This window comes from Empidonax traillii, unplaced genomic scaffold, assembly GCF_003031625.1.
Source record: "Empidonax traillii isolate 1590-97213 ecotype Southwest subspecies unplaced genomic scaffold, ASM303162v1 scaffold77:size1270838, whole genome shotgun sequence".
NCBI classification, from domain to species: Eukaryota; Metazoa; Chordata; class Aves; order Passeriformes; family Tyrannidae; genus Empidonax; species Empidonax traillii.
The window spans coordinates 1,053,384-1,074,731 of record NW_020955270.1 but is presented as its reverse complement, the minus strand read 5'-3'; the positions used below and the strand labels follow the sequence as shown (position 1 = coordinate 1,074,731).

The 21,348-nt window shown below is 39.3% G+C and overlaps 1 protein-coding gene across 6 annotated transcripts in view; it reads left to right on the top strand.

The window, feature by feature from the left end:
• The window catches only part of GHR (growth hormone receptor), a 157,091-nt gene that overhangs the window by 116,663 nt on the left and 19,080 nt on the right, over nucleotides 1-21,348 (top strand). Inside the window, exon 1 of one of the 6 annotated variants that reach the window (XM_027880897.1) lies at nucleotides 15,427-15,448. The exons of the other annotated variants lie outside the window; for them this stretch is intronic. Coding sequence (XP_027736698.1) covers nucleotides 15,442-15,448 — 7 coding nt within the window. The 5' untranslated portion in view covers nucleotides 15,427-15,441. Of the gene's footprint in view, nucleotides 1-15,426; nucleotides 15,449-21,348 lie in introns of those variants that run through there. 6 annotated transcript variants of the gene reach the window in all.

The window sequence follows — 21,348 nt, the reverse complement described above, 5'->3', positions numbered from 1 at the left end:
GTGTTGCTAACACTATATGTGAGTATGGTTGCCTAAGTCTTCCTACTGAAATATTCACAGTTGCCTGTAGCCTCACTATGGAATTGTCTTTTACTCTGTTTGTGAAAATCTGCTCAGATTCTGGTGCTACTGCAAGAACTGTCAGTTCTGTATGTGTGTGCTCAGTAGAAGCTTGTTTGCACTTAGAAACTAAAATCTCCAAAGACCCTGACATCACGGTTTGCTTAGGCTCTCCCAGCAATTAGCACTGACAAGCCTGTGTGTGCTCCTGATGCAGGGTGTCTGAGCACACTGTGTCCCAGGGCTGCAGAGATGAAGCAGAGTTTCTCCAGCAGCCAGAGCCAGCTGCTGTGGGCTGGGATGTGGCCAAGCTTGGGAAGCAAGAGCTGGAAGCCTGTCTCTTGTGTGCATTCACTAACCCCCTTGTTGGTGCCAAGGCAGTGTGGAGGAGGGAAGAGGTTCAAATTTAGCGGGGACAAGAACTAAACAGGGAGAAAAGGATACAGGCAAGGGTTGTATTTATGCAGCTGTGTGGATATGAGCTGAAAGAGATTCTGTGGCCCTGTAGATGCCTATCTGAATTATTTACCTGCTTCCATGCATTTGGGGCTCCTTCCTGGAGTGACACTCCCCATAATCCAGGAGAATATTCTTGAAAGTATTGAAATTTTGTTTGGATAGTCTTTTAGAATAAGTTTGCCTGAAGTGCAGTTGGATCCAGCTCTCTGTACAGCCTGTACCTGTCATATGCTTCTGACTTATTATCATGTAGATTTAACATCATGTAGATATTCCCTAAAGGTGGCCTTGAATCGTATAACTTCAAAGCAGATGAGGGTCCATTTTGTCTGAGATATGGCACCCTGGATACACAGCCAAGGAGCCAGGTTGGACTGTTTTAGACAAGGTGAAAGAGAAGGCACCTGCACAGAGGACTGAGGTGGCAAGAAAAGATTAGAGTTGTCTGAATGGAAAACTTGGACTGAGCACAACAACTTGAAGAGTAAATCCTGTGATAAGGATAAGAAGTCAGAAGCCAGTGACAAGTTTGTCGTACTGAGACACAAGGGATCACACTGGCAAAGAAATGCACAGAAAGTTTCTGGATGATCCATACTTTCTTCCTGAGCCTGAATTAGAACTGTATTTCTTTGTCTCATCAATCTGCAGCTTCATACAAGACAGATGTAGATCTCACTGGCGAAGTGCATGTCCAAGCTAGGTATGGAGTGCCAGCAATTAGGCTTTTCCCATCCTGACAGTGCTGTTACAGTTGGAATTTGGGAAGGTTGTCTCATATTTATTACATATTTTCTTCCTATGTACATATATCTTTATTTCCCCTGTGCATGACAGCTGCAGAAAAAAAAAAACATAAATCTGATGGTGACCAAGATTAATCTAGGCACTGCACCAGAAGGGCACCAGTTTGTTCTCATTAGAAGAAACATATTAGCATTTTAAGTAGTCAAAAAGGGAACATTTTATTACATTTCTTTTCTCAATTTAATCTGAACAGGCCTGTAGTACACTTTGCAGAAGTGTCCCACAGGGGAATTGTTTAGGTACACCCTGTTCTGCATGAGTAAGCATGGCGGAACCAGCTCCACCCTGTGTTCATTCCATATTTAATTTGTGTCTTTTTTAGTGTGAGTGATAGAACTTAAATTGCTCAGGAGTCACTATGATCTTGACATTCCTAATTTATAATCCAGCTTTCTGAAAAGCTGTTGAAATGTTAATGTCTACTAAGTTCATCTTTGATGAGAAATTAAAGATTGTTTTCACAGAAGAAATTGCCATTGTCTTTGTCAACAAGAGTTTTCTCGTCAGAATGCCTGTGACAAAAGTAAATCCGTTCATAAATGCTGTAACAAATGGCTAAATGCTGCAACAGCCGCGTTATGCAAGGATCTTAGGAAGGACGTCAGGGTTTCTGTGGCAGCAGTTTGGAGGAAGCTTTGTGGTATTTTAAGGATTTGGTACCTTTTCTTTTGTAGTACTTGTGAGTTTTGTTTGATGTGTTTAGTGTTGCAGTCCATAAACATGCTTTGATAAGGTCTCACAGTCACATAGCAGAGCTGTTCTCATGGATCCTTCTGGACTTTGCAAATGGCAAAACAGAATTCACACAAATCATGGAATCGTAGAATGGCTTAAGTTTGAAGGGACTTTAAAGATCATCTAGTTCCAACCCCCTGCCACAAACAGGGTCACCTTACAGTAGACCAGGTTGCTCAGAGCCCCATCCAACCTGGCCTTGAACACCTTCAGGAATGGGGCATCCCATGACTTCTCTGGGCAACCTGTTCTAGTTCCTCACTACCCTCATGGGGAAGAATTTCAATTTCATTCTAATATGTTATTCCTAAATTAAATTATTCCTAGTTCTTCAAAATATGTTCTTACTAAATGCTTGTCAGAATGTATTTGCTGACTTTTTAGTAGTGAGTTCTGTTGTCCGGATAGCAAAAACCTCAATGTCCCCTCTGGAGCAGGCAGGATAATTGTTGAATGCATCCTAATTAAAAATACCAAGATAGATCCCTTTGTAAATATTTTGGGTTGTTTTTGTTTGTTTGTTTGTTTGGTTTGGTTTGGTTTGTTTTTACCCTCCCTGGGTTAAGCTAAATTAGCTAATTTCCACCATTGCGCTTCAGGAGGTTTGCTGGAAACTTTTTGTCCTGAACATAAAACAGGGCTGTGCCCTGGGACCATGCCAGGGTTTGTCCTTTAGCAAGCAGTTCCCATGTTCACCTATCAGGGGCAACGCTGAAAATAACTCAGAGTTGAAGTCAAGAATTGCAGAATATCAAAGATAAAATAAAAGAAAAAAAGGGTAGAGGGAAGAGGATGTCAAGAGGATGGAGCCAGGCTCTTCTCAGTGGTGCCAAGCAATGGGACAAAAGGCTATTGGCAGAAACTGATGTACAGGAAGTTCCACCTGGACACGAGGAAGAACTTCGTCACTGTGCAGGTGACTGAGCACTGGAACAGACTGCCCAGAGAGGTTGTGGACTCTCTCTATCTGGAAATATTTAAGCACCATCTGGACACGATCCTGTGCAATATACTCTAAGATGACCCTGCATGAGCAGGGAGGTTGGACCACATGATACACTGTGGTCCTTTCCAATCTCATCCATTTTGGGATTCTGTTAAAACACAATGAGGAGAAAGGCAGGGAATACATCAGTGGAAGCAAAGAATTTAGGGAGGGAAGGAGGGGATGAGAAAAGACCAAAAAAAGAAAGACAATGAGAAGTGCAAAAGGATTTCTGTCACCAGGTAAAGTAACAAAATCTAAGATACTCAATGCTCTGAAACAGCATGAAAGGAAATTCTTTTTCTCTGATCTTCCCATCATAAGAATTAGTTATTCTGTTTTTGCAAACTGGACTTAATCCCAGCATTGCCTTTCTTTTGACTCTCACCTTCCTAGATGCCTGGCAGCAAGTGTGGTCAGTGTTCACTGAAATCTATGTAAGTTAATTGTACACTTGGATGAGATTATTTCGCTAACCAGATTTTGTTACTATTGTGTCCCAGGCCCTTCCACACTAACACATTGTTCACAAACAGGACTATGCACTTGATTCTTCAGGGATTGAAAATGAGAGGTATCTTTGGCTGTTCTGACAGTTTACAAGCTTACAAGCTCTGAGAGCCCCTTCTATTTTCTTGAACCCTCCTATTCATCTCTCAAACTGATTGCATGAGTGATGCAAAGCTTTGCATTCTCTGCCTTCTTTCCCTATATAGTTCAGAAGACACAGAGAGAGTAAATGCTGCATGAACTGCTCCACAAGATTTGCAAGGGGGAGAGTTGCAGGCAGGGGGGAAGAAATAAATCTTTTTCCATCTATCTCTGGTACAATCTCAGCAGCAGAATAAGCACATGTCAAAAGTTCAGGAAATACTGTTCCCTTAGTTCTCCAAACCAGTATTGCTTTTTACAGCTCAGCACATGGAGCAGTCTAAAAACCACCATGAATGCTGCATGTATTCTAGTAACTGAGAAATTATTAGGAGGGTTTTTTTTCACAAGGGGATATCAGTCTTATTGGTGCTAAATGACTAGATGTTGAAGGGCTTTATTAAGGCACCTTTCCTTACAGTTTGGTATACCCTTCCTTACCACAATCTGCCTACTTTTATAAAAAAATACTAACGAAATTACTTTGACTGTGGACTTAACAGGGGATACAGCTTGGACTTCCCCATGTTTGGCTGCACTCCCAGACTAGTGCTTATATAGTAATTTGCAAGCAAGACTGAGAGGTGCCATTTACAGACAGGAGACAGCGGGGTAGAGTTCAAGAGAAGAGTACAGGACTTTACACCTTCCTAAACTGTGAATTTCATGCTATCCCTGCCATACACCTTCTGAGCTCTCTGTATATACATTGTACATAACTCGGGTTTCCTTGTGGCAGTAAAATGGAATAGGAATTGTTGGCACAGAGTCGTGAATCAACGTGAGCTTGCCCAGGAGTCTTTTACTAAAAGTAGAAGAGAAAGCTTGTATCATGTTTGTGTTATATAGCGACTGTTATTAATTTTTTGTCTTACTGACAGGGGATAACAAAACTACATTGACTAATCAAATAGATTCTAATTTTTTTTGTAGTAGAAAAAATATTTTGAACCACCACAGGTTGTTACTCATATCTATCTTCCTTGCAGAAGGAAGACAAGTAACTCATGTCTATCTTCAAAAGCATTGTGAAATGTGCCAATGAAAACCTAAAATTCCTTTAGCTATCTCCTATATATTCCATGGTTGCTTGCCAAATGTGCAGTGAAGAGCAGAATAATGGAGTGAGTGTTCCATTCTGCCTTCCCCTGGTGATGTGTGTCTTGAGGGGTTTGAAGCCTTCAAGAGAGTGGTACATTGATATTTATTATCGCTTTGGAGGTGGTACCTTGATATTTATTACCTTTGAATATTTTTTGCTGTAAAGTTGACTATTATCCTCTTGAAAGTACAGATGTATAAAATTTTAGGATCCTGAATGCCATGTGGTAAGGACTTTCACAGGTCAACTACAAGTTGAGTGAAGAAATGTGTCCTTTTTTTCCTTTGAACCTACTACTTAATACTTGTGTTAACTGTAATATTTGTTTTGTTTTGTTGGGTTTTTTTCATTTCAAAAGACTGTAAGTAATTAGTCCTAGGACATCTCTTCATTCTTTCCAGTTTGTAAATCTCCCTGCTAAGCTATCTGTTTTCCTGACTGGAAAGTCCTAGCATATTTAATAATTTAAAAGTATGTTCTTCATTTTTTTTTGATAGCCTTGTCTGAGAACAGTTCAGGATAGGATACAATTTTCCTGTCCAACTCCCAACAAAGGGCAGGGAAAGAGATGCCTGTTATGTATTCACACATGCATATACACAGTTCTGCTCTCGACAGTTGTTTAATCCTCTGTGATAAGACTTACACTGTGCAACTGAGTGAGGATAAACTGGAGCTCAGAAAGCCCCATCATGCAAATCTACTGCTGTCAACTGTGGCAGCAGCTGTTCGGAAGGAGTTGACAAGCTTTCTTCAGTGATAATGGGTGATGGCTCTTTGACTTGCCTTCTGAAAGGCAACTTTAGAGATACCCCTTCTTTGTAGTGCTGCTCCTCTAGATGCTTAAGCAACTGATACTTTAATCTGCTTGGCACTTTTATGAGAAAAAGGATCCTGATTTGAGCTCAAAATATCTGCTGAGTGATTTCTAAAAGAAGAAAACTTGTAAAAACATATTTGATTTATGGTTCAGTGAGACATACATAGGCATGTTTGGGAGCCAGGTGTAGATTAATCTGTCAGCATTTCGCCACTGTCGAAGGAATTTCCAACATGTGCCACCATGTTCCGTGCCCTTAGGACTCAAAAGAGATCACTCCTATGTTTGGTTTCCCAGCTCAGATAACAGCACAAGCATCTCACCAACGGACCGAGACCTACGCTGACCTATAATAGCATTATATAAGCAGTCACTTTAATAAAAGTAATAGGTCTATCTGCACCTCGTGATAAAATTGTGACCTGTGCCAGGGGCCAGTGCAAATTTAGGCACAGTGTGAAGCCTTCTGTGTGGTGTATAATGGAGTTGGGATAGATTTCTGCAAGATAATGGTGTGTTCCTAATTCAAAAGCTATTTTAAAAATGAAGAACACTTAGAGCACTTAGCATGAGCAAACCACTTTCTCTAACCTGCTTAGGAATCACTGAACTGTTTCAGTTGGAGATGTCCATAAAAAACAGGTGCCTGATACTGAGATTGTCACCTCAAATGAATAAATTAGAGCAAAGATTAAAACATTTGAATACTAGATTTAGTAGTGGGATATGTAAGGAAGACTTAGCAGATGCCATTGTTAGCTTTGCTACTGATACATATTTTATTTTCAGATGTTTCTGTTATATGTTTTGGTCCTGTGGACACTGACTCTACTTTCACTACTCTTCTCGTCTTCCAAAATTTTTTCTCTCTGGTGCTAAGATAAGGTCACAAAAACTACTAAAGTTTTTGAGTTTTGATCTGCAATTATCACTCCAGTCTCTTGAGTACCATAATTTTCTGTTCTTCTTTTTTGAAATGTTCTGATTTAATTTGAATGCTTACCTCAAGCTTAATCACCAAGAAATGAACCTGAAAATTTTACACAGTGTACATCAGTATTTCCCATGTTCTTTGGTCCCTGGTTTTGTTGGTACAATTTGAAATTTGCATTTTTTTTATTATAATTTGGCATTTCCTTTTATTCTTCCTGGTAGAACTAAAGAGCATAGTTAAAGATTAAGACAAATTGAAAGAATGTAAAAAACACCCTCAGTTTTTCAAATTTCAAACAAAGCAAAGCTGAGTAGTAGACTTGTATAAAACTTCATGCTGTTGTTATTTCCTAAACTGGCTTGCTTACTTCTCCTTAAAATACATGTATCACAGATTTGTCAGAGCCAGAGTTGCTGGAGCTGGTTATGCAGTCAACACAGAAATGTTATCCAAAATTTCAGATTCATTTAATCAAATTAAATTATTCTCATTAAGTTCACGTGTGGCAAGTGAAAACCATGCAAGCTGATTTGTTTTGTCTTTCATGCTCATTCCTGCTGCTGGAGCCACACCACAAGTCAAGACAAGGGACTTATGCTTGTGCCTTTTACTCCCCCCTGTGTGCCTCTGCATCATTTTTAAGCTGTGCAGAGTGACTGGCACTCAGCCTTAGGCACTTCATGAGGAGCAAGAGTGATTCTTGTTTTGGTTTGCATTTTTTCCCCCAAAATAAGTACTTAATTCCTAGTGAAAGAACTGGGCTCATCTGTGCCTGGCTGCTTGTTTCCAAACCATGACTGCCTCCCACATGCTGGCACAAGTTTTTCTGCAGTCACATGGGAAGCTGATTTGACACACTGATTTGGCTGAAAAATACTCCTTTTTGCACTGTGTCGTACCCCCCACCCCTCTTCCCCCCAGTGTTAGCAGTCAGATACTTCCCTTCCCTGGTCCAGCATACCACCTGGTCATACAGGCTGTTGGACCAGGAGAGAAAGGGAGTGGCCTTGGAGCCTCCATCTTCCCACAGCACAGCCAGCTGTGCCTGCTGCAGGAGTTGGCCAAATTGCAGTCAAGGAGGAGAGATCAGTATCTCCAGATGGCAGATCAATATCGTCATGTGGCACGTAAAAGCACCTCAGCTCCATTCTTCAGGGCATGAATTGAGCTCTTTGAAGCTGGAAGTCAAAAATCCATGTCTTTGCACCCAGAAAGCATGCCAGGAAACCAAGGGAGAAGAAAAATGACAGAGCCCACCCAGAACAAGGAAAGCTTTGGGGCAACAGTACTGGCATGTATCCATAGCACCCTAGGAAGTGTTCCGTGGAGGGAGTTCTGACAACACTGTGCTACAGATGTTAAAGAAGAGATGCCAGGCTTGTTTGTAGAGATCAAGCACAACAGATTGTAGCACGGAAAGATTCCCTGCGCTCCCTTGCTTTGCTAATAATAGGGAACCCACAAAGAGATTATCCAACCTATTGTAACTACTTTATATCCTGCCCCTCCTGCTTAAGGTAAATACATTATTTTAGGATGTGATTTGATTTACTGTTTAGGTTTCTTAGCTGTATCTTGATAAGTTTAAGGAAATCCCTGATAGCATTGGATCCTTCATAGGCAACGAAGGGGCCAATCTGAATGTAGGAGAGTTGTAAAAGGAAGGGTTCTCAGGCAGACACAACAAGTAGGACACAGTAATTATGAGGATGATTATGATTGGATTTATTGCTAATGCAGTATCTAAATATTGCCAATGCAGTATCTAAATAACAACCTTATCATCTACTGCAGTGAATTACAGTATTTAAAGAGTTATAAGCAGGTTCAACTGGAAACATACAGTTTTACAGCCTTTGGCCTCACAGAATTCACAGTTACAAAGCAAGAGAGTACATATTTGGAGCTACTTTAGGATTTCTTCTCTGTATTTGGCTGGATCTTAGGTGCTTTTACTCAAGTATCCAAAAGTGAATATTCCATCTTTAGACTGGATAGACTCTGCAGGCATCCCTGCCAGTGGGGAGGGGGGATCTATCCCAGAGTTGCCTCCAACCTTGGGAGGCCTGTTTAACCCAATGTCCCAGTCTCCAGCAGCATTTAATTTCATACCCTTTTACAGGCTGATGTGCACCAAAGTGAATGCAAATATCTGAGCTCCCCAGTCTCTGGAATGCATGAATTGTGTGAGCATCCAGTTCCTCCTGCCATATCCACATGATGTTCTTGGAAGAACCACATTGTGGTCATCAGAGAAAAGGAGAAGGGCAAGGGGTGGGAGAGGAGGGAGGTGTGATGTGTGCATTCAAAGTTCAGGCTATCTTTTATTGCTGTCACACTGATTAAGGTCAGTGTAAATTAAGTTCTTGGGAGTCTAACATAATGCCAAAACTGCATCAGATGGTTTTATCAAAACACATTGGTGGTCCAGTCATTGTGAAGAAAGGCTTTGCGAGCTATGGATTTTAATTGCAACATTAATTTTACATTTGTGTTGCCCAAGATCAGCAGTGTGAGCTCAGTTCTTGTGGAGCTGATCCTGGCCACATGGTGCTGTCATGAGGATCATAATCCTTCACAGTTTGGTTGAGCTCTCTTCTCACCACAGTTGCCATTTCTCTTTTGCTGGAACATCTAGAGGCTTTCACCAGGACAAAGTGTACAAAGATCTTGTGTTCACATCTCCTTTCTTCAAGTTCTGAAATTACTGTGTCTCTTGGCTGGCTGGTGAGAGAGGGGAACACAGAGAGAAATTGTAAAATACAGAGGGAATTTCTGTGTCACCACTAAGGCCTCTGTCTCCATGGCAAATCCCTCTTGTTTATTGTATTACTCTTCTATCTTGGAGAAGAAGCTTAATATTATAAATTAAAGGACCATTCCTGGATATAACTACTTGGACTTTTTTTTTTTTTAAACAAAGCTGTTACATATTTCAGCTTCCTGTTGTCTCATGAATTAATTTGTTAAAGAGATCTGTATGATTGCCTGGACATTGTCAGATGTCATCCCTGTTTTTTATTACATTTTCAAAAGACACAGCTCTGAGAGCATGTGGAGAAAGAATGGTCTTCATGTTTCTTACCAACTGTTTTCCTATTTTGAAATATAAATAGTTGTTGTTGTTGTTGTTATTATTATTATTATTTGTATTTTTATTTTCTTAGACCTGACTCTGTCTGTGCTTGATCTACATGCAGGAGATAATCATACATCCTAATATCATATCTTGTGCAGACATAGCAGAAATTGCATTTTGTTTCTGAGGCAGCCATCAGAATATGATAGCTCATGTCATTCAGTATAGTATTGTCTTGGTCACTTACATAAGGTGACAGAAGCACTGAAGCTTGCCATAAATTCAGAAGTTTGCAGATTTTGATGCAAGATGGACTTGAGCCTTAAATGTCCCCTCTGCAGTTTCTGTATTCCCTCTGGAGACATCTTTATATGTGATGCAGTGCTGAATGTTTCAGAGTAAGTGGAAGCAATCAAGATGATCTCTCTAAGCATAATTATATTTTCCAAGGTGTAACCACATTCCCCGTTCCAACATTACTTTTATCCCAGCTACAAAATGAGGGTGCAGAAAGTTGCAGGGGAGTCTTTGTTCAGAGACTTCCAACTCAGCTTTGCAGGCCATGGGGCAAAATCTGTAACATTTGCCTGGCTGAAGCTGATTGGATTGCAAGCTGAAGAAGAATTAGTCTGTAAAGATTCAAATAAGCATCTGAATTTGAAGTGCTGAGCTCAGCTTTCCTGAAGTTAGTCCAGCTGTGACCAGCATTCAATGCAAATGAATATCTGCCAAGGAAGGGCTTTTTAATGGAAATAATGTCTCTCTTTTGGTAGTTTTTACTGCAGTGTTGTAGGAGACAAAATCATGTTTTTCAAAATCTGCAAGGTTCAACTGTAATGGTTGAGGTAAACATGTCTGACTGTTTAGGATCATTCTGGCCTCGAAATCAATAATGGAGGGCAAACATTAAGGGCTTTTATTGAGAAGTTCACTTTTTAGACATTCCAGTAAGTGCAAGTAGCTCTGAAATGTTGCAGCATGTTCAAGAGACTGTATGTTTACTTCTACCCCATCCTTTTCCTCTCTCTTGAGATTTTCGAGATCTGATCTTTTGCTCAAACTTCTGCCTTTCTGTTGTATTTCTTGAATGTCAACTTTCCAAGGAAATTTTCATTTAAAAAAGAATTGGGTAGCTACCTAGAATAGTAAAGATTGAATATTCTGAAAGAACTAGTGTTTGTTTCAAATTGAATATTCTGAAAGAACTAGTGTTTGTTTCAAATTAGAGTTTTCTTGTCTATTACTGAAAGCTTGTGCATGAGCCTAGGCTGGTTCTTAATGCAAACATCAATTTGTGCAGGCTTTCCTTTCTGACTTTTTGGAAAACCAGAATAAATATCAGCTATACCTGTAATACAGACTAATTGGTGTCACGTATTTCAGTTGAATAACAACATTTGTACATGGGCTTTCTGTTCGCAGGCAGGTGTACATCGCTGATATCTTACTTTCTTATCTTCTTAATAGAATTATTTAGCCAGTGTCCTGCTGTGGCTTCTGGTCTCTCCAGCGATTCCTCAAGCACTCAGCCAGGTGTTTTTTTCACTAAATAAGGCAGTGGGAAGCGCTGGCCTCCCTCACCAGTCAAATTTGTATGAGGCTGTGTCTCAATATCCAGCCTTGGAAACAGCTTTGAAGCTCCTACCCTTGAGATGAACTTGGCACCCATCACTACTCCCTGTTGGCTTGGTAGCTTCCCCTCGCCCTGCTTTGCTGCTATTTGTGGTGCAAGATGGCATAACCCCTGCCCAGAGCTGTCGTGGCCTGTTCAGGGGCAGTCAGTGTCTGTCTGAAATGGAGGGACAGGGCAACTCCCTGCCTGTGTGGGCTGTCAAACAACCTTTTAAGTGAAATGGGCAGCTACAACACCCGTTCAGGCAAAAGCAAACAGTTCTTTGGAATAGAAAGAGTCATAAAATTTAGGTTAATTTTTAGCTTCTGTTTAGTAGTTGCTTTCTATAGTGTGCATTTAAAAAGAAGCTGCTTTTCTTAAAAAGAAATATAAGTGTCTTTAGGATTTATAGTTCATGACTTTAGGTTCTTGTCTTCTTTCTGCCTTTTTTTTCCTTTTACCTTCTGCCTTTTTCCACCTACTTATTGTGGTCTGCTTGTACCTCAGCATAAAATGTGAAGGGACTGAAAACACAGGAATATTTAAGGGTTGGCTGAAGGATTCAGCAATGTAAGTCTCAAGATAAAGATTCTGCAACTGGCTCTGACAAATTCTATTGAAACCCATGCCATAATGTATGATTCATCTCACCTTTCCAAACTTGTGCTGGCTCTGTTCGCTAAATAAACTGAGACAGTATGATTTGATGTATAATCAAGAATTGTACCTAAGTAAAAGGGTGACATTTCACAGGATCACTCTTGTTGCAGTAACAAAAGCAGCTTTCTTTTCCAAAAGTGAGGAAAAATGTGGCAATAATTATGATGACTTTTTGAACACAATTTGAATTGCAATCAAAAACCGTAGGATACTGTGGGAGATAAGTTAGTCATCATAAACTTTAGAATTTAAATATCCTGAGCAAAATTGGTAAACCATGTGAGTGAAACAAGGCTGCCAACATTAAATGTTGTAGGAAAATGTAGTAAGGATTATTAAATGTACTAGGAAATTAAAGAGTAACTTTCTACCCAAAACTAAACTGGATTTTGATTTTATCTTTCTGTCACACTCATGTAAATCCATTTTACCTGCTAATGTTGATTTATACAATAGTAAAACAAGCACCAACTAGAGAGGAGTTTTACCAAAACCAGAGCAATTTCCTGAAGTAAAACTTAATATTATCACTCAGGGATGTTTTCACATGAATCATCGTCATACTTATTTCTATTCTTTGTTTTAAAGACACGTCTAACCCTCTTGCACGCATTGTGTTTTCCTTCTCACCTGTAGAGGGAGTAAATTAATCATTTAACCCCATGTGCCTCAATGTGCCAAACATGTAGTTTTTGTATAATTACAGCTTGCAGTTGTTGATGAGGAAATGGTGTGATTATAACATTATTCTTGAGATCTGTCTGAGTAGCAAACTTTTCCTCTTACTGTGCAGGGGTGTAGATGCAATCGTCACAGTTGCTGAGACTGTAGTCAGAAAAATCTGGCTAAATGCATACAAGTGATCTGTGGGCTGTTATAAGTTCAATTTTCTCTTACTAAGGCATTAAAGCAAAATCAACAGAGCAACTGCTGGCTTTAGTAGTGTGTTTGTTGACACAGAATAGTAGGAGTATACTGAGAGAAAATTCAAGGGAGGAAGAAAAGTTGGGCAAGAAGTGAGATGATGCATGGTTGCTGTGGGAGACAAGTTCTGCAGTACCTGCCTTCAGGCTTTCCAAAGTTACAGGGTCTCCAAAGCAGGCAAGGTTTATCTCACAGTAATGCCTAGTGTCAATCTATAGCACATGTATCAATGACTAATACTTGCATTTAGAAAACTGAATGCAAATGGAGCTTTCTAAGTGACTGTCAGTTAATGTGTCTTTAATGTGAGTCTGACACAAAAAAGCAAGTTGTTAATGCCAGGATTTTTTGAGTGATCATTTTGGATTTGGCAACTGTTCTGCTTTTTGACTTTCTAAGGTCAGTTGAGGCTCACATAGCAAACCTCTCTGCTTCTCCTGTTTTCCCCCTGCATAAAGCAGTAATTCTGGGGAGATTATGTGTAATTGTTTAATAACTGGAATAAGGGCAGTTACAAAACTTGTCATGTATCCCGTGTTGAAGGTTCAGAAACTGCTGACTTTAACTGCATATTGGAAAGCTCCTAGAGGAGAAGGAAATGTGTTACTATGGATATGTAGGTGCCTTTTTTGACTGACCCATGTTTCTTTCATCGTTTTAAAGAAACATTAGGTCTATCCTGCCTATTTATCTTTTGTTAATCTAGATAAACTGTATTTCTTCTGCATGAATATCACTCAGGGAATGAGCTCCTCCTTAGCATAATATTCCAGAAGTCCATGCTTTTGTCAGAAATGAAGTCTTTTTCGGCATGCTAAAGACTAAGGTAATAGTAAATGTAGAGACCTATTTTGCTCTTTAGTTAACCTGAATGTTTGGTCTTTGTTCTGTCCTATCAGGAAATGTCTGTGTTTTCAAATGAAAAAAAAAATCACAACTTCCCTCTAAACTCTTTCTGTGGTTATTTAAAAACACTAGTTTATGAAACAACATTGGAGGAAGATGGGAAACAAGAGAAGCGTGAAAGATGCATTTTTTTAAGAACAATCAAACTTCAAAAAAGCCTCAGGAGCTTATATTTCAAGTACTGAGAAGTACTTCACATATTCTGTCTCTGACCCTTGCCTAACTAAGCTCTGAAGCTCAGAACTGACAGGATTGAGTTCTCACAAAGATAGAATGGATATCAGAGAAGTTCAGCAGAGGATACATAATGTAAATCACTTTTGGCAGTCTGTCAAAAAAAAATATTTCCTCTATAAATCTGTCCACTCTGATTTTGAATATGATTGTTTTGTCCAAATTTCCTCTGCAGCAATAAAATAAAGATGAGTCTGAAGGCTTACTTTGGGCTATTCAGTGTTGTAGATGACCAAAGATCTTTCAGTTTCATAACCAGAAATAAAAGCTGAAGGAAAATATGTGTTAGTTTGTTAAGTTCAACTCCCTTCTGAGTCATGAGTGCCCCCTGTTTGTATGTGCTCTGGTACTGTATTCATTCTAATGCTGAATTGCCAATATTTCAAGGAATGGAATGGGGTTGTGTTTTCACACTATTAATTCCATCAGTCCAGTATCACTGACATGTTTTTGCTCTCATTTGGTATTTACATCATCCTGAATTTCAGAGAAAGTGAAAATGTATCCAGCTCAGCAACTTTCCCATTTTGTGAAGAACTTCAGATACTCCCTGTTTGTAACTTTAAGTGTGTCACATACATCTCCTTTCACATGCAGGAGTCCAGCTGGGATCCAAAGCACATGTCAAGTCATGGATGTCAGAACTGCTTGGTACTTTGATTTGTTCATGGAGTTTTTTTCAAATAGAACTAGTTTGTAAATTAGCAGGATTTTTACATGATATATCACAATAGTGCCTTTATTACTGACCATTAAGAGTGGATATTGTTGCTTTAAAAATACTATTAAAAGGATAATCCTAGTAGGACTACAAGGACTCTACTTAAGCAGGAGACAGAACTGTTGTCATAGTAATTTTCCTCTTGAAACCAGTAGAAAGGATGCTCTTACAAAAGCATCAGAAAGACTCAGGTTATTGCTAAGTAAGATGATAAAAGGAGCGGAAAAACAATACTTATATTCCTCTCTGGTGTGATTTTTAAATTTCACTGGATCTTCTTTGAAGTTGGTAGCTCATAGTTCATGATTCATTGCAATAATAAAGCTCTGAATTGCAGAGTGAGTAAACATCGTAGCTACAGTAACAAGCCAGACACTTTAAAAAGCACAGAAGAAATACTGCATGACAGAATGTTCTAAAATACTCAATTCAGTCTTCTTTGGGATCCAAAAGAAGGTATTATGGTCTAGATGTACAAAAGGTGAAAATACTGTATAAACCCCTGTATGCTTCGTAGTCTCTCTGTAGTCTAAAGATGAAATTCAGGAGTTCTCATCATGAAGAACTGTGAAGAATCACTATGACTTTCAGTCTTCAGGCATTCAAACCCACACAAAATTTTCAGTCATCATTGTCACTGTGTATGAGAAATAACTCCTTGGATTGATTTGAGGACTCAACTTGTGTTCAGTGCATGCAGCCTTGTTGTGTCAGATGGATCTTATAGCAGGACCTCTCAGAAGAATCTCTAGATGACAGGTCAGTAACATCCTGTGGAGATTCACTCCAGGTGAACGTAACAAATGATGCCCCTAGTAACAGACTCTGGATCTTTTTTGTCTCCTTAGTTTTTAGATTGCTATATGGTGACTGTAACAGGGAGCTTCCCTCTGGACTGCAAAACAAATTGCTGCTGCCTTTTGGGAATTTCCTTCAAAGACATTCAGATAGTTGTTCTGTGTGTTGAACTGGCATTTTTAGTTCACTTAGTTCACTTGAATAAAAACCTCACCAAATTCTACTACTTCAAATTGCAAATGGAGATTGATGAAAATCTCTATAGGGTACGAGGTAGAATTTTTCTGTCAGGTATGAAAGTGTTCTTGCACTTCTGTCAAGCAGTGATTATTTTGAAGAGTGGTTAAAATCTGTAGAAGCTAGAAGTTACTTGAAAGTTCAACAATGGAAGGTACAAGAATTTACAGATTGACTCTGATCTCCCAAAAGCAGTGTGAATTAAAAGGACTGAATGTCAAGAACAAGGCCAGATTGAGGGCCTCACAGTATCTTTGTGAGTTACTTCGTCCAAATGTAACAAGGGTGTGGACAGGGAATAAATAACGAGAAACATTAGGACACATTTCTGCATAACCAGCACTGTTTTGATGATGTAATACAAAGTCTGGGACACAGTGTCATTGGTAATTGACAATACACAGCTGCATCTGTCTGTGAGTGGAAACCTGGCAAACTCCTGGCCCTGCTTTTATGGAGCACTTGAATATATCAGACCTAATGATTGACACTTGTTAGATTTGTGATCTCAGTCTTTCTGTTATGTTGTCATTCCTTAAAGAGAGGTTTGTTTGTTTGTTTCATTTCACACTGTCCTTACAGCCACCTGCTTTCTCCTTCAATTGCATACCTTATATCTCTTTTGGGTGATCCCAGATTCATGCAATTTCTTCTGAACACTATCATGATATGTATGTGCCAGACCAATAAGTTGTTGTCTTCACTACTTAAGCTGAGTAACAGCTCCCATCTTTCATTTGTGGTTTGTCAATATTATGTTTCTTCTGCCTTTACCTCAGGTCTTTTTTTAACCTTCTCTGCCTTCCTTTCATACCCACTTATGTCCTCTTTTGCTTTTCTTTCCAAATGTCATCTCATCCTTTTTTCCACCTGTGCCTTTGTCCTGCTTTATCTTGTGCTCCCTAGTTTTGCTCCTTTTGTCCATTCCCACCGCAGGTGTTAGCTGTGCTGTAACTTTTCCTTTGCTAAGACACTCTCTGTGTTGTTCTCAGGCTGGCACTTGTGTTGTTTGCTTTCCTAACACTGCTGCACAGATGTTTTCTGCTGCCTGATGTGGCAACTTGTGCCCCACAGTGCCCTGACCACTGTGGGCTTCACAGCCCCAGCCACCTCTGCCTGGCTCTGGGGTTTAAAGCTTAGTCTCCCCTTGTCCCCTGGTCAGACCAAGACCTGACTACACTTACCCTGAGCCAGCATGCACTGCAGTGATGCCCAAATGCTCTCTCTGCACAACTTCTTGTTTATTGGAAGGGAGCTAATGTTAAAACAAGAGAGGTAAGTTGTAACATTAGGCAGGATGATCAAGATGTGCCCTAGTGTAACTTTTCATTAGGTTTTCTCAAGCTGCAGTTCTTAACCTAGGTTCACACCTGGCAGTTTTACTTCTCAGGTCCTCTGAACATTTTCCTCTTAGAGTCTGGGGAGGTGTTGGAGCCTGAGTTGGGAATACTGGATTAAACTTTAGCTTGTTTTTTTGGAAAGCTTGTCTTTGGTTCTGGTTCTAGCATCCGTCTCCAGTAGTTTTGGAGGGACCATGTCTCAACAAGGACAGTCTCTCACCAATGCATGGTGGCTTTAGAACACTGCATGATGGGGAGCAACAGTGTTGTTTTTAGACGGCTGTTAACTTTGAACTGGGCTTCAGACTGGAAATGGCTAGCACATGAGCAGGAGAAAGAAGGATGTTGGACATTCTTATCAGTACTGTAGAATTTGTTTGCACTGAGCAGGGTGTGGAAGACCTTTTGCGATGCTTCTTACACAGCCTGTTTGCCCACGGCAACTCACTTCCATTTTCATATTTCCTCCCTACCACATAATGCTAGTCAATACTGAACATCAACAGCAATGGCTGTACTTAAAGCAAAAGCTGAGTCAGACTAGCAAACTACCTTATGAAGCTGGTTGTTGTCTCCCTGTACTGCACCCCATTCTCTGTGTATATGATGTACACAATTTATTAGTACAAGACTGTAGCTATTTAAAATGTCATTCACTGACACCAAATGTGATTCATTTTGCTGCCCAATTTAAATGAATCAGAACTTCCAGATAGCAGAGAAATCAACCTGCTCTTATTAAATTGCCCAACCTTTGATGAGCTTGGTGGATTCAGGAGCAGGACCTGAATTGATAGAGCATTCACTTTCAATGTACAGATTTGAGCTACAGGAAATAATGCTCCAGGTCTTCATAGCTGCTTTCAATTCAAAATGTAATTAATTCCCTTCTTTATGTTGCCATTTCTATCTTTCTCTATTTCATTCTAGCAAGGATGAAATGTGTATGCTTTGAGAGGAAGATATATGCTCTTGCATGAAATTTCACCTATCATTGATTTGCATATTGGAACATGTTATTCTTCTTCAAGTTTGCTCTAGGTTTCATAAGTGTAGTAAGTTCTTTTAATTGACAATTCCACATAAATCTTCTAAAATCACCACAACCAGAAACACCTCCTTTTTTTCAACAGAAATACCTCCTTGTTTTTCATTTATGTTTAGTTAGCTTGATTTTTATGGATAGGTCTTATCCTCATTATTCTTTCACCTACCAAAGTCCCTTATTTCTGTTGACATTTCTATACAACTTGTGTACTCCTCCACTGTTGTCCCCACAGGAGTACTAGGAGTCTGGTGGCAGTAAAACTTTCCCTAAGATGATTCTAAACTGGCTTGTTACACCGCTTTATTCTTCCACACTTAAAACAAATTTTATGATAGGGCCTTAGCTTTCTGACAATTTTTGTCATGTTTTTTACTGTTGAATCTGTATATTTGGCCAAGCCAGTATCCTGAATGAAGCAAGTGATTTTATTAATGACAATTTGACTGGAACTTACTAGATCAGGTAGGAAAAGAGCAAATGTTTTGTTCTTCTAGTCTATTTAAAATCTCGGTCTGACAGCCTTTACTTTCAGTACCCTGCTGCCCTTATGCCTAAATGCATTCAGCTGAGCTATTGTTATTAGATGGTGGATTCACCATCCCTGGAGGTTTTTAACATGAGGCTGAATGTGGCACTGAGTGCCATGATCTAGTAATCACAGTGGGGTTGGATCAAGGATTGGACTTGATGATCTTGGAGGTCCTTCCAACCCTGTTAATTCTATGATCCTATGATTGCGTTCAGTTATCATATTCTGGTACAGCTTGTTCAGATGGAGCTCACACAGTGAGTATCAGTACAGTGCTGATAACTAACTTGTGTGAGAAATAAGGAATTCATGAGATCTACCCCACGAGTGCCAAGCCTTATACAAGTTAATATGGTAAAATTTTCTTCAGTCAGTCACAAAAGCCTGTGGTTTTGAAGGCTGGAAACTTGACACAGAAATGGGAAACAATCATAAGATAATTTTTCTTACAGGAGGTCATTATATATATATATATATATGTTTATATACACATATATATGTATTATACATATTTATTATGTATTTATATATACACACCAGTATATTGAGAGTACTGAACCTCCCAAAAATATTTCCTTCTTGAAAATTCTTTGTCTGTTGAAGGAACATCTGTGACACAAAGACTTAATAGTCTTGTCATGATGAAGTGGAAAAGAAATTGAGACTTGGTGATACATTCTTCTGAAGTTAGGGTGTGAGAGACCAAGTTTTAATCTGTGTTCTGTGTGCATTGCTAATCCTCTCCATTGTAACTGATTCCACTTCTGGCTGTGCTATGATCCATTTTCCTAGAAGAGTTCGTAGGCCTAAAAGGGTATATAATGCTGGTGAATTCAACAGAATTAATTATTGAGACATCATAGAGCCTATATCTAAGATTCTGCTGGACTTCTCAAAATTTAAGTTCAATTAAGTTAAGAAGTTACAGTGTGACTATTTACCTCTGGAGATGAGAATATGGTTTGCACAGGCTTTAAATATTGTAGGTCCTACCTATAAAGACAGCTATAAATACATCAACAGAAATATTCTGATTTAGGAGGGTTTTCCAGTATATAATTTTCTCAAATTCTTAATCTGTTTCACTAAAAACAACTGCATTTGCATAGCTGAAGATAGAAACAGGAAAAGCCACAACATGTACTTCCTTACGCACTCTCTGTTTATAGAAGAAAGGAGAGATTCGTGTCTTGTCGATTATAGGCATTATACAGTTGAGGCAATTTTACTCATGTCTTTGAAGTAAAGGCAGAAAATTTAATTTATTTTTATTTGTTTGGGCTTTAAATATTTTTTTTATTTTCAGTTAAATAAGGAAGTTCAAGATTGAAAGCTGCAACACTCACACTTTTAGAAAGTAATAAATATAATGCTGTTCTTGAATCCTTTATTCTGTTTTATCTTCATCTGTGTTAAAGACAGTTTGCAATTTTATGATCACATGCTGTTTTTAACGAAGATTTCTACCACGTGAAAATTGTTTGATGAATGATGTAAATCTCAGATCAAATGTAAATGATGTAAAAGCTCAAATCAAAGTCAATCAAAAGCGTTTTGGACTTTTGCCAAAGCTGTCAAATACTGACTGCCATAATAAAAAATTAAGCACAATAGAAAAAATGTTTGGTTAAATATTTTCTGAAAAAGAATAGTGCCATTTTCGCCATTTGCTGCAACACTTTATTTCAAAATTTGTTTCAGTTTTATAAAGAAATTTATTTGAAGTTCATTGAAATAGAACCTGCTGGCTAAGAAGAAGAAAAAAACCTTAACTTTGTTTAAATCTTTCCAGTGAAACCTCAGTAATTTTAGGTTGACAAGATGAATTCTAAATGCTTTGAGAAGTCAGGGGGTAGGGGGAGGTGAAGGCCAGAGAGGTGTAAGCCACCCAGCTTGTGAAATCTATTTACATATAAACATTCAGGCCTTGTTCAGTGTCCAAAATGTAAAATCAGACAATTTTATGGGATAAGCAAAACAGAAATTCATAATATTTATGTGTGAGTTATTGTCTGATGTGGATGCTTGACAGTGTATAATATAAAGCACACAATTTGAGCCATTAAGCCCAAGAAATACAAATTGCCAAGGCGTGGAGGGGCTGTGTCTTTCTGAGCCAGAAATGAATGAGTCAACATACAGGTAGGCCACAAAATGCTCCTTGTGTAGGAGGAAGCACATGGTGCTTGTGGATGACTGTAGCTTAATACTTTTTCTGACTGTGAGGATAAATGTTTTGTATCAAGTAGTATTACAGAATCATAGAATGGCTTGAGTTGGTTTCATGGGTTCACATGGCTGAATTTTGGTAATAAGGGGCCATAGGGACGATTTCAATTAGAAGCTACTGTAAGCTTTTGCTATTCTATGAAAAAGCCAGTGATAACCAGCTCCAGGATGGACTTCCTACTACTAGCCAATGGTATCAGCTTCTGTGATAACTTATTTAAGAACAGAGGAAGAGAAGGTTTGTGGCGCAGGAGAAATTAGAGCCATGTAGGGGGAGGCGGCAGGCCCCAGGTGTGGGCCAGGCCCCCTCCTCCCCCAGCTCTGGGCCGGGGGCAGGTGTGGCACTGAAGACCCCCCTGGCCGAGACATTTAACAGAGTGGAGAAAAAACTCTAGAGAGAAACTGCCCGGCTGAGACGTGGCGCAGAAGAAATTCCAGCTCGGAGGAGAGCAGAGGAGAACGTGGGATAGCAATGTAG